Source organism: Musca domestica, unplaced genomic scaffold (genome assembly GCF_030504385.1).
Source record: "Musca domestica strain aabys unplaced genomic scaffold, Musca_domestica.polishedcontigs.V.1.1 12, whole genome shotgun sequence".
Classification (NCBI taxonomy): domain Eukaryota; kingdom Metazoa; phylum Arthropoda; class Insecta; order Diptera; family Muscidae; genus Musca; species Musca domestica.
This window is the reverse complement of record NW_026712155.1, coordinates 797,603-810,834: the sequence shown is the minus strand read 5'-3', so window position 1 is coordinate 810,834 and position 13,232 is coordinate 797,603. Positions and strand designations below refer to the sequence as shown.

At 38.4% G+C, this 13,232-nt stretch overlaps 2 protein-coding genes across 2 annotated transcripts; both read right to left on the bottom strand.

Annotated features, from left to right (window-relative positions):
• Window positions 1-1,465: 1,465 nt before the first annotated feature.
• LOC131807203 (uncharacterized) lies at window positions 1,466-2,932 on the bottom strand. The gene is made up of 2 exons (XM_059132274.1): window positions 2,792-2,932; window positions 1,466-2,725 (listed from the first exon to the last, which is right to left on the bottom strand). Exons 1-2 carry the CDS (start codon window positions 2,792-2,794, stop codon window positions 1,562-1,564), a joined length of 1,167 nt encoding a protein of 388 aa, XP_058988257.1. The 5' UTR covers window positions 2,795-2,932; the 3' UTR covers window positions 1,466-1,561.
• A 2,519-nt stretch (window positions 2,933-5,451) lies between these two features.
• Window positions 5,452-12,903, bottom strand: LOC131807213 (uncharacterized). Its single transcript, XM_059132295.1, has 2 exons — window positions 12,685-12,903; window positions 5,452-7,071 (listed from the first exon to the last, which is right to left on the bottom strand). The coding sequence occupies exons 1-2, from the start codon at window positions 12,901-12,903 to the stop codon at window positions 5,452-5,454; spliced, it is 1,839 nt and encodes a 612-aa protein (XP_058988278.1).
• Window positions 12,904-13,232: the final 329 nt, after the last annotated feature.

Below are 13,232 nucleotides of genomic sequence, written 5' to 3'. Positions count from 1 at the left end.
AAAGTATCAAGGTCAAAGCAGAGTGAACGCGTTCTCAAAGTTCTCAAAACCGGGTTGCTGTTGCACACAAATCACCAAACAAAAAACGTTATACTCATGTTTACTCTTAGAGTAAACACTCCATCTGTTTTGAATGATGATTCAACTAGAGTGGCTCAGGAGTGCTCCCACACAAAACAAAAGAGTGGAAAATAGACCCCGTAAAAAACTCCCACACTTTGAGTAATCCAGCTCACGAGGAATATGAGCAAATCTGAGCTCTGGTTTTTAGAATGAAGTTGTTGAAATACAACGTTTTCTAATATTATCATAAAATGTAAATAAAACGTAGTCATGCTATCATAATGTGGCGTAATAATTTTTCCATACTACCAGCGCCATCTACCGACATAAGGTAACAACTATCTTTTTTATTTGCGTCTTCGATTCGTTATTATATTTTATATGATGGTATCGGTGCTATGTTCTGCTAGATGGCGCTGAAAGTTAAACGTAATTCAAAGACACAAATTCTAATACGATAGGACATTTCCTAGTCGTGCTGTTTCGGTAGATGGCAATAGTTATTATACCATCAGCCATATGGCTAAAGAGGGTATAATCACTTGATACGACCAAAGCATGTCTCATCGAAATAATGGCTTTAGACCCTAGGTCTCTTGGGACCAAATCCGTTTCAGGACATTTCAAGTCAGTCTGCCTGGCTGGCTGGCTGGTGTGCACGATAACTCTCGATGGGAGTCAACATTTTCAAAGAAAATAATTTTCTTACACAGAAAGAGAAAGGATAATCCGATTTTGTTCCACCTGCAAATCATAATATTAACATCTGTGTTTGCCCAGGTATGAAAACGGACAATACCGGTCCACCATATCAAGTACCTTTCCCACAAAGGGTCAAAATTTGGAATAGTTTTAACTCTTATAAAATGTGGTGTAAGAATCCGACTGTCTTGAAATTACACACATCACAATATTTTTATTAATCCAAGGTCTGGTGTGATGATGGTCAAAGTTTTGAACATCCATGAAGCTCATAAAACACTAAATTAACATCCGATTCGAGTCAGATTTAGCACATCAAGATCAGTTATAAAGATGGTAGAGATCGGACCATTGGAGCTATTTTGTTGTTGCAATCTGAATCATCGAAACCCTAGTCAAATGCTTGATATCGCTAAATATTGTATGGACTATTCCCAAACTTGGTCCCGTATCCCATAATAACACCCGTCCTACCTTTAGTCATATCCCTACCCTGATCAAAAATAAGTTTGTGGTATGGCGTCGCAAATAATAACAACAACAATGTCTTACATTTGAAAGGAATGCTGAGGAATGGGGACCACTTCTGCTTACCAAACACTTTTACCCAGATATTAAAATTGAATATAGAAACATTAACCTTGAGCGGATCAGTGAAGCCCCTCGTTTTTGGCCAGAGACTAATAAATAAACACATACGTATATTGTTTCAATTAATATTTTTGATTATTTCATTCATTAGCGTGTCGAAAATGTACATTTGGTTAGGTCTATGTTATAAAAGAGAGTTCGGTATTTAGAAACGACGTCTGTAAACGACGCGTTTAGCAGTCTTGTAGCGGTAGCCATCATTGGCTAATATGGAGGAGTTTTCGAGAGGAGCGACTTCCTCAGCCAACTGATTTTCCTGGACAGGCGGCAAGTATTCGTTGGAGGGCAATTCGTTGACATCACGTCGCTGACGATAACGAATACGCTTCACAGTCTTGTAACGGTAACCGTCGTCGGCTAATACGGCAGTGTCTTGGGTCTTTTCGCTCTCGAAATCGGCAGTTGAAGCCACTGGGATATCGGCTACAAATGGGGCTGGTTGTTGAGGTGGTAAGTATTCGTTGGCGGGCAATTCGTTTACATCACGACGATGACGATAACGGATACGCTTCACAGTTTTGTAACGATAACCATCATCGGCTAGCACGGCCGATTCTTCGGCTGGGGCAGGAACTTCTTCGACGACTTGAGTTTCTTGTGCAGGGGGCAAGTATTCGTTGGCGGGCAATTCGTTTACATCACGACGATGACGATAACGGATACGCTTCACAGTCTTGTAACGATAGCCATCATCGGCTAATACGGCCGATTCTTCGGCTGGGGCAGGAACTTCTTCGACGACTTGAGCTTCTTGTGCAGGGGGCAAGTATTCGTTGGCGGGCAATTCGTTTACATCACGACGATGACGATAACGGATACGCTTCACAGTCTTGTAACGATAGCCATCATCGGCTAATACGGTCGATTCTTCGGCTGGGGCAGGGACTTCTTCGACGACTTGAGTTTCTTGTGCAGGGGGCAAGTATTCGTTGGCTGGCAATTCGCTTACATCACGACGGTGACGATAACGGATACGCTTCACAGTTTTGTAACGGTAACCATCATCGGCTAATACGGCCGATTCTTCGGCTGGGGCAGGAACTTCTTCGACGACTTGAGTTTCCTGTGCAGGGGGCAAGTATTCGTTGGCGGGTAGTTCATTGACATCACGCCTTTGGCGCAACCGCAAACGTTTCACTGTCTTGTAACGATAGCCGTCATCTGCCAAAGGACTTGACTCGCTTATTGATTGCAAATCAACATTGCTAGTAGGTGACGAATCCTCCAGAGGAGGCAAGTATTCATTGGTCGAGACCAAAGCGGCACAAGCCGTCCCCAAAATAACAGCTAGGAAAACGAAAGTCAGCTTCTGTAATTGTCAAAACAAAATAGTTTAGTCCAAAAATTTCAAGCACGTTTTGATTGTTGTAGCTACCATTTCGCTTTTGAAATGCCACCAGATGCCACCTTCAAATGCTAAAAGACGATTGATAATGAAATCTATTCGCAAAGATCTTTATATAGAAACACACTATCCCCTCCAGATGACCTGTCCTCTTGCCAAATAAGAGCTAAAGACAAACATGAGAGCAAAGAATAAAAAAACAACAACAGCAACAACAAACAATGGCACTGTTTATGAACGAGCCAACGTTATACGCATTAGCATTTCCAAACAATGCGAGCAGACCATCGTACGCTGGCTGGTTGGTGCTACACATTCACCTCTTCTTTCTTGACTTATTTCTCGTTCGATCCATTCAGAGGTTTGAGCGATTTGATAGAACAACATCTTCAGAAGACGACATTTTTAAAGTGGTTTCTGCCGGCACATAGAAATGGCCATCTGCCATTCCAATTGAAACAAGAACACTTGAAGCCGAGTTTGGATGGGCTGAGGTGATTTGAGCGATTGGTTCGGCTTGTTACAAAAATAAGGAAATGATTAAATTGTTCTATGCGCAACTCCAAACATTGCGTCAGTATAGAATGTTTGATTGAACCCAGTAAACAATTTTTGCCGAATTCGGTCCGATTTCTGTCAGAATCTCTGAAAAAATGTCCGATTCTGATTCCGAATTCCTTCCGATTTCGGTACGAAAGTTGTATGGACGTGGTCACCGAATTCGGAAAGATTTTCTGAAAAAAATCTGAAAAAATATTAGATTTTCTGGACGAATTCGGTCCGAATTCGGTGAAAATTCTTGAAAAAATAGGAGAAAAAATTAGATTTTCGGAAAAGATTCGGAGGACAACTCCGAACTTAAGTTCGTTTTTAAGTTCCATAAACATTCATACACACACATATGCGTCTGTTGTTGTTTAATAAGCAGATCACACGTGCGTGGCACATAAGTATGTATGTATGTATGGGTAAGTATTCCAATTTCTCAATTTGTAGTAGAATATGATTCTACTCGTTGGATTTCATTATTATCTGACGCCACAGAAAGACTTGACGGAGGCAATTGGAATGAGGACACATGCATAAATGCTGTGTTCCAGAACCACCGGGGTACATCGGCTATCGAAGTAGAATTGTTAAATTCTTGCAACAGAAACTTTCAAAAATTGATTTTTCGTATCACAATTTTTGTCCGCCGTACCCACTTACAAACTAACGTACTTAACGTACATTGTCGGTCCCAAAATATGTTTGACGACTAAAAGTCCACGTGGAAGTGGAAAAAACATTTGATTTATTTTTTGTTTCCTTTTCCATAGTCCGCTTTATTAGACTGTCCGGTGTTGGTATTAAATTCGCAGTCCTCTAATTTTCATTATTTGACGTAGAGCTTCAAGAAATTGTACAACAATTTGTATTGCTTTTAGGATACTTGGTATAGAAAATGAAATATCGGCCCAGGTTTTCGTATAGCTTCCACATAACGTATGTCTTTGTGCATTGGTTTGTAACATGGAGAGGGTCTGCATAGATATGATATGATATATATATATATATATATATATATATATATATATATATATATATATATATATATATATATATATATATATATATATATATATATATATATATAAATAAATATATATATGTATATATATATATATATATATATATATATATATATATATATATATATATATATATATATATATATATATATATATATAACGGCTTCCCTCACTTTATAATTTTTTCAAAACTTTTACTGCACTATCCAAAGGTCTTACTGGTGTTTGTAGTTCAAAGTGGGACAATTTGAATTCAGATACTTTTATTTAAAAATGTTTTCTATACCCAATGGGTGGAGGGTATTAAAAGTTTGGCCTGGCCAAACTTAATGTTTTTTTTTTTACTTGTTCGTGATTTTCCTTGTCAAAATTTACTGCATAGAGAACTGGTTCTCATCTTCTGTAAGTCTTTCGGTACTTTCCGACCAGAATGTGTAAATTTCATACGCAAGAGTATCATATGAAAATTAAAAATAAAACTATTTCTATTGGTAGATCTTATCACTACTTCGTTTTCGGCGATAACTTACCGACGTTTTTGTTTTTTAATTTCTTAAATGATTAGCACTTGAAAAATTGGCGTTATCGATAATTACAGTAGCGCGATGCTCTAACTAGTCAACGACAATAATCGACAGCAGTAATTTTTCAATTGCTTATATTTTCCGTAAATTACAAAAGTTGTCGATAAGTTAGCGACGAAGATAAAAAAAGGTTTCAGAACCTGCAAGAATCTTCCAGTTTCACTACAAATTTTTGCGATATAATAAAGGACAAATCCGTTATCGCAGTATAATTTATTTTATATTCTTGAACTTCTGGAGCAGAGCAAATGTAGTCGCTAAGATCTGCGGACAAAACAATTTTCGTAACTTTCAACTTCGCCTTTGAAAGTCCACTATGGATTTATGGACATACATTTTGCCAATCAGATATTTTATATTTCTGAAAAAATTATAAACATATGATTGCACGAGGTTACATTCTTAATTCCACCATGTAATCTGGGGCTAGTTTAAAAATTTACACATTCGATTTTATTAAACATTTATTTCCAAAAAATCAGTCGTGAGTAAAGAGCATAAGACACTAACAAAACAGAACGTTCCAACAATAACACTAATGACGACGAACTTTGAGTTTCTTAACGGCCTTGTAGCGATAACCATCATCGGCCAGAACAGTTTGTTCTTCGGCAACAGCGGCAGGAGCTAAATATTCATTCGAAGGAGCAGCAACTTCAATAGTTGCTTCTTGTGCAGGTGGCAAATATTGGGACAACTCGCTAACATCACGTCTTTGACGGTGACGTAGGCGACGCACTGTCTTGTAGCGGTAACCATCATCGGCCAGAACAGTTTTTTCTTCGGCAACAGCGGCAGGAGCTAAATATTCATTGGAAGGAGCAGCAACTTCAATAGTTGCTTCTTGTGCAGGTGGCAAATATTGGGACAACTCGCTAACATCGCGTCTTTGACGGTGACGAAGGCGACGTACGGTCTTGTAGCGATAACCATCATCGGTCAGAACAGTTTGTTCTCCGACAACAGCGGCAGGAGCTAAATATTCATTCGAAGGAGCAGCAACTTCAATAGTTGCTTCTTGTGCAGGTGGCAAATATTGGGACAACTCGCTAACATCGCGTCTTTGACGGTGACGAAGGCGACGTACGGTCTTGTAGCGATAACCATCATCGGCCAGAACAGTTTGTTCTTCGGTAACAGCGGCAGGAGCTAAATATTCATTCGAAGGAGCAGAAACTTCAATAGTTGCTTCTTGTGCAGGTGGCAAATATTGGGACAACTCGCTAACATCGCGTCTTTGACGGTGACGAAGGCGACGTACGATCTTGTAGCGGTAACCATCATCGGCTAGAACAGTTTGTTCTTCGGCAACAGCGGCAGGAGCTAAATATTCATTGGAAGGAGCAGCAACTTCAATAGTTGCTTCTTGTGCAGGTGGCAAATATTGGGACAACTCGCTAACATCGCGTCTTTGACGATGACGAAGGCGACGTACGGTCTTGTAGCGATAACCATCATCGGCCAGAACAGTTTGTTCTTCGGCAACAGCGGCAGGAGCTAAATATTCATTGGAAGGAGTAGAAACTTCAATTGTTGCTTCTTGCGCAGGTGGCAAATATTGGGACAACTCGCTAACATCGCGTCTTTGACGGTGACGAAGGCGACGTACGGTCTTGTAGCGGTAACCATCATCGGCTAGAACAGTTTGTTCTTCGGCAACAGCGGCAGGAGCTAAATATTCATTGGAAGGAGCAGCAACTTCAATAGTTGCTTCTTGTGCAGGTGGCAAATATTGGGACAACTCGCTAACATCGCGTCTTTGACGGTGACGAAGGCGTCGTACGGTCTTGTAGCGGTAACCATCATCGGCCAGAACAGTTTGTTCTTCGGCAACAGCGGCAGGAGCTAAATATTCATTGGAAGGAGCAGCAACTTCAATAGTTGCTTCTTGTGCAGGTGGCAAATATTGGGACAACTCGCTAACATCGCGTCTTTGACGGTGACGAGAGCGACGCACGGTCTTGTAGCGATAACCATCATCGGCCAGAACAGTTTGTTCTTCGACAACAGCGGCAGGGGCTAAATATTCACTTGAGGGAGTCTCAATGTCCAATGACTGGCTAGCCTCTTGTAATGCTGGAGGTAAATATTCTGAGCTTGGTGCATATTGGGCAGATGCCAAAGCAGCCAGAGCAAATCCAACCACTAAAAGTTTCTGTAGAAAAACAAAAGGCGATGAATAGGTGAAAGGTCGAACATTGCCGTTGCGCTGCTTAATCTTCTTACCATGTTATGCGACTTGAGCACTCGTTATTCGTCGTAGAACTCCAATGGCTGTCTGATGAAATGCTCCATGGCCTGGCGGATTTATACACAAATTCTGCGATTTGTCGAACACCTATTATGCTGGTGTTAAAAATAGTGCCGCAAATGATTGCTTCTTGTTTCGATACCCTTCTTGTGAACACTGCCATTGTTTTGGCCAATGATTTCGGCATTCATCTCCGAGAATGTGTTCGGTTGAATGTTGGCTGGTATCATCGCAACTCCAAGCCAAAGTCGGAAGTAATATCAGAACGCATTAAAATAACGATCCACAGCAAGCAATGGGTCAATAAACTGTTCTATTGTTTTGTTTTGTTGGTTGATTTGTTTTCGTGCTGTTTCGGTGCCTAAAGTGTTGCAGTGACTGTCGGACAGACTGAAGATGGAGCAATTGGTGGAATGAAGACTTTGTTGGGAAGCTTGTTAAGGGTCGTTGTCGTCACTTCGAACAATAATATAATGGGAATATGGGTTACAAGGTGGCCCTAAAATGTAGCAAAGCCGGCACCGATTGCGGCAGTGCGAGTCGTGTCGTCTCCTAGATCCAATCTCTAAGCATGTGTCATATTTTTCGATATTCTGATATCAAAAATAAAACTCAAAATTCTTCGTGTTTTAATCAGCTGGCTTTGTATTTAAATTCAATGGTGGGAGGTGCTCTGTTTACTGGAAGAAGATCGCTTGAGTCGTAATCATTTTTAAGCTATCGCGGCTATATCGGTCTGATGATGGATATGAAGATAATCACTACCCACTTTTTTACCACAAAAGAAAAGCAAAGAAGACAACAAAATACCAAATGAAGAGCTATTCATTTCTGGCATGGACAAAGACCGCAAGATGATCATTTAAATTCGAATATTTGGGAAGATAACAAGTTCATTGACTTGTGAACACTGTCGTTGTATCTGATCGACATTTGCTTAATGGCTGGTATTGAAGTACACTGGCCAAATTTATCGTTGTCAATGAAGACGACGATTGGCAATCTCATTGGTCGTCTGTTCATAGGTCGAACATCCCACTCGTCTTTCTTTCCAATCATGCCACAGCCAGAAGGGTTAGTTTAAGTCAAAAATGGAACTCTTTACTGAAGTCTTATTGTGTTTTGTTTCCTTTACGAATTTTTCAACAACATCTTTACATTGGAATGGATCGTACAACTATTTAAAAGAATAAATAATTGAATGCAACATTTTTTTTCGTGGTTGAAAATACCGAAGCCACTCAATTCTAAAAGGTTAAAATATGACATGAACTGTCGGATATTTGTCAGTCGAAAATTGTTCCATAATAAAAGATAAGTGATAATTACGTGGTGACATCGACAAATATATAACTTTACAATGCTATTATTTCTTAGATTTAAAGCTAGGCAGTTGGCGTAGTACGATAATACGACAGTAGCAAAGACCTATAGAAGGTCACCCAATAAGACCTATTTTGACAACAATTTGACAATTTGATACTTATGCATATACCCGTTTTCATCTACCATGACAGTTAACAAAACATAAGTCGTATTAGAAATTTCAATTACAGACCACAACGAGTGGATACAGAATGTTTAGTTCAAATTAGGGTGCATTAACAAGCTGCTTTAAATGAATGTCGGTCACATGTTATTCTGTCATTTTTTATACCCTCCAACATTCTCGAAATATTTATAATAGACCCTACAAAGTATATTCTGGATCAGCGTAAAATTCTAATACGATCTAGCGATGCCCGTCTGTCTGTCTGTCTGTTGTAATCACACTATCTTTCGAACGAATTGAGATAAAAAGCTAAAATTGTGCATATATGCATAGTTTACCAGCATGCAGGTTAGGTTCGTAAATGGGCCATGTCGGCTCATGATTTCGTATAGCCCCCATATGACGGAACCTCAAAATACTCAGTATTTTTATGATTTGTGCGACATTATTCAATGAAATTGTAACAAATTTCGTATTTAAAGTTCGTAATGGGTACTATAGCCCATGACAAAAAAGCTTAGCGGCTTTTTTACTTGTTTATATTTTCGTACGTTTACTTCCCAATTGGCATGCATTTTGACGATTCGGAGGAAGTCGGTTAGTCTAGCCGGGTGACCTAATAGATAGGCTCTGGTTTAAACATTGAAGGAAAGATCTGCGAAAAAAGAGATTGGGTTATCAGTACGAATGGCTCCCAAAAAATATTTTATTTAAAGGCTTTTACTCAGACGCTGGAAGTTCTCTCAGTGTAAACAATTCCAAATTGCGAAAGAGAAGAAGAAAAAACCTTTGTTATTGAATAGTCGGCCGAAAGTCGCGTGGCTCTCAGACGACACACTGTCTCTAATATTTATGCAAATGAATGATTTATTCGAAAAAGAAAGAGAGCCGTGCCGCTAACCTTTTATCGCCCTCATTAGCAACTGATACAAGTTAGAAACTAACATGAGTATGCAAAGTATCTACCACATACTCACCTCTCACCTATCCACCTTTTCTCACCTTTTCTGTAGGGTGATTCTGTAACAAAAATACAAGCTCATAAGAGTTTAATGAAATTCAACAACATTGAATTCTGGATCTGTCGAAAGCTTTCATTGCCCAGTTGGGATGAATGAAATTGCTCCGCTGAGAATGAGATCTCGGCGTACATACATGCATATCTACAGAATTAACTAGGAATGGTCCATGGAACTGAAAGTTCCACGAATATTTATACTGACCGGATTTATATAGAAGTGTGGAGTGTGTTGTGGACTTCGTGTGTGCCGATGTGAAAGATAAGCATATGGATTGAGGCATTAGCCAAAACAAAGTAGTTAATGGGCCCTCAGTATCTTGCTTTGTTTCGCTTCTAATGTTTTAAACAATAATGTGTGTTCGATCATTTGTTTCCAATTCTAGTGGAATTCTATGAAAAAAAAAAAACAAAATCTAGCTAAGCATTCTGACGTTCTCCAAGTGGATAATAGCTCTTCATTGAATTATGTCGGAAGTGATTAAAGATTTGTATCACTGGTAGACATGCCATAATTATTGAAGGTGTTCATTGGACTAAATTGGCAGAAACGCACACATACGCGCGAACAAACACTTGCGCTTACATCTATGCCAATTCAAAAGATATTAATGGAGGCGTCGAAACACAATAGCTATTCATCAACTATTAAATGAAGAAGACAATTTGACAGATTTGAAGAGCAAAGCCATCCATGGCTAGTTGTCGTTCTCTATCTGGTTTACGAATGTTGTCGTTCATTATCGTCGACGGGCGATCGGAATGATCAGCTCAGAATATTTGATCAATTTTATTGTCGTTACACGTTTGAGTTCAATAAGCCATCAACTAAAGTCTTCCTAGAATTTATGGCCCAATTTATGAGGTTCTACAGTACCTTTACCTATCGATGGGTCAACCCACTGGTTTTGTATTAAAATTGTCACATTCATTTCTTCTACTTCAAATAAATCCTCTTAAGGTAGGTTAACCCTACAAATAGTAAACATGGTATTACACCAGATTAACAAAACTTGCTAACGTTTTGTTAACTCTTTGTCGATCCTGTGTTCTTCGCTCCAAGTGCAATTAGTATTTTGTTTGCGCTGGCATGCTGAAATTAGGTGTGCCTGATTACCTCAGAAATTCGTAACAATTCGTGCAAAAGAGAGCGATTCGAGAGAGAAATTTTGACAGTCCTTTCATTGAGAGTGTGTAAATTCTAGCTGGGTAATTTCTTTCTTGCAATATATATATATATATATATATATATATATATATATATATATATATATATATATATATATATATATATATATATATATATATATATATATATATATATATATTCTGTGTATGTATATATATTCTGTGTGAGCGTAACATTCTAAATCGATCTAGCGATGCACGTCTGCCTGTCTGTTGTAATCACCTATCGTTCAAACGAATTAAAATAGAAGGCTGAAATATTGCATTTTGCCAGTAGGCAGTCTACGTTTTCGTATAGCCCCCATACAATGGTACCTCTCAATATTCGGTTTTTGATGATTTAAGTGACTTTATAGACGGGAATCGTTTAAATATTTCAAGTTCCTTCCAAATGGTGGGTGGTATGAAAAGTTCGGCAAGCCCGGTGCTTTTTTACTTGTCAATTTCACGTGCTTCATTTCTCTTAGTTACGGATAAATTATTTTGTTTTGAAAACTCAGCTGGTTGATTGGAAGTTTCTGCAGGGAATCCGTTTGTTTACTTTTCAGAGCTTCCTTACTCTTTCAGAAAGAAACTGCTGGACAATCCCTGCAGGAAAAGTAACCAGACAAATCTATTATTGATCTTGGAATATAGATTGGCAGCCAAGATTGACACTTATAGTGGGTTTACATGCACAATGTTTAGCCAGGTTAACTGTGACAATTAACCAACCAGAATAAATTGAACATTTGTTTAGATGTGTATGTAAACCTACTTTTACTTTTTAAGAAAACGTCTGATTTCAAAAATTGTCTGAATATTTGAAATTTAGAATAGGCTGGAATACTGTAAAATACGTGGTCTCGACCCCGAATGCTTATGTTAGGGTTAAGTTTCTTGGCTAACTTGCTTAACATCTTTATAAAAACATAATTGTTATGACAGGAAGCAAAGTTTTTTTTTTTTTCAAACTATCGCAGTTCAAGGTTACTGCAATCCGTAACTAACTGTCAAACCAAATTTGAAATTAAAATTTTTGAATGGAAAATTATTGAAGTTTGTAAAAATTGTTAAACAAAAGAGATGATATTACCTTTTTTTAAAATTTTTTACAAATTTAAATAATTTTCCATTCAAAATTTTCAAGAAGGAAACTTGACCCTAACAACCTCCGAATGACATCTTTTAGAGAACAAATCTTTTTTTTTGAAAAGGCATTTGTAAAATTGTTCACATATAAATTTTCCCAAGCATTGATGCATCTACCTGTATTTTTCTACCAAAAGGAGACTATTTCTCTTAAATATTTTAAAGAAGCAAGCATTGATTACGAAAATCGAGGTTCCGAATAAGAGCGCGAGTAAAATAACGGAAAGGACATCAATACGCCCGTTTCTTATTGTTTTGTTATTAGAGAAATGTTGTACACTTCAACGTTAGGTTACAATCAACGCAAGTTCGAAGACGGGCCACATCTTTAAACATTTCGCTATGACCCCTATATAACATTACATCCCGACCCCTGGAAATTTTTTTTACATAACGAGTTACTAGCGCAGATAAGTAGCTAATGACTTTTTAATCAGTACGGCACACCGGAACAAACTGTACCGTTCTGACAGCTCCCCTGAAGATAAAATTAAGAAAGAGGTGTGCGATTTGGTGTCATATTCAAATGTCAGAATAAAGGCAGCAGTGAACACCAACACTGGGTGCCGCCATAAAATGAACATACGATTACATGACTTTTCCGATACGCTGGACGTCTCTAGGGTTGCTGGTTTAGCCGGTAACGTAGCAATCAAATCGACTTGGAGTAGTTGAATTTATTCGTGACCCTATTTCCCTCAAATGGATGTTGGGTCATTTGAATGGAACACGTTCCTTTAATAGCCTTCATCATTTGTTGCATCTTCAATTCGATTCCACTTTCGTTGTGGAGAGCGTGGTTTGGTAGCAAGTACTTCAGTATTTCCTTGCCATCTGCTCCATTGACCGTCATTAAATTGGTCGACAAAGCATTGTCTGTCGGTCCGGCAGCAGGCATTAATGGCATAGCAGTGAGTAAGATTTGTATACACACACACAAACACACACACACACACACACACATATATATATATACGCATATATATATATATATATATGTATTAATATTTAATTTGTATATTCGCACACACATATGTATATATGTGCATACATATGTGGCATTATAATCTATTTTCCATGCTGTCTGTTGCCAAAGTTCGTCGGAGGGCTTGTCGCTGTTGCTGTTTGTCGTTTTTACAATAACGGACTGGTTTGGCCTTTGCAAAGTTTTGTGTTTAATATTTTAAACAAAAGTTGATAGTGTTACAGCTTTGTTTGGTTTTTGCCATCTCTTTT

Excerpts from the sequence above, each read along its gene's own strand:
- LOC131807213 (XM_059132295.1), bottom strand. The coding sequence starts at position 12,903 with ATGCCATTAATGCCTGCTGCCGGACCGACAGACAATGCTTTGTCGACC. Across the intron at positions 7,072-12,684 it reads ATCCATTTGAGGGAAATAGG|AAACTTTTAGTGGTTGGATT; the intron begins GTCACGAATAAA and ends GTTTTTCTACAG.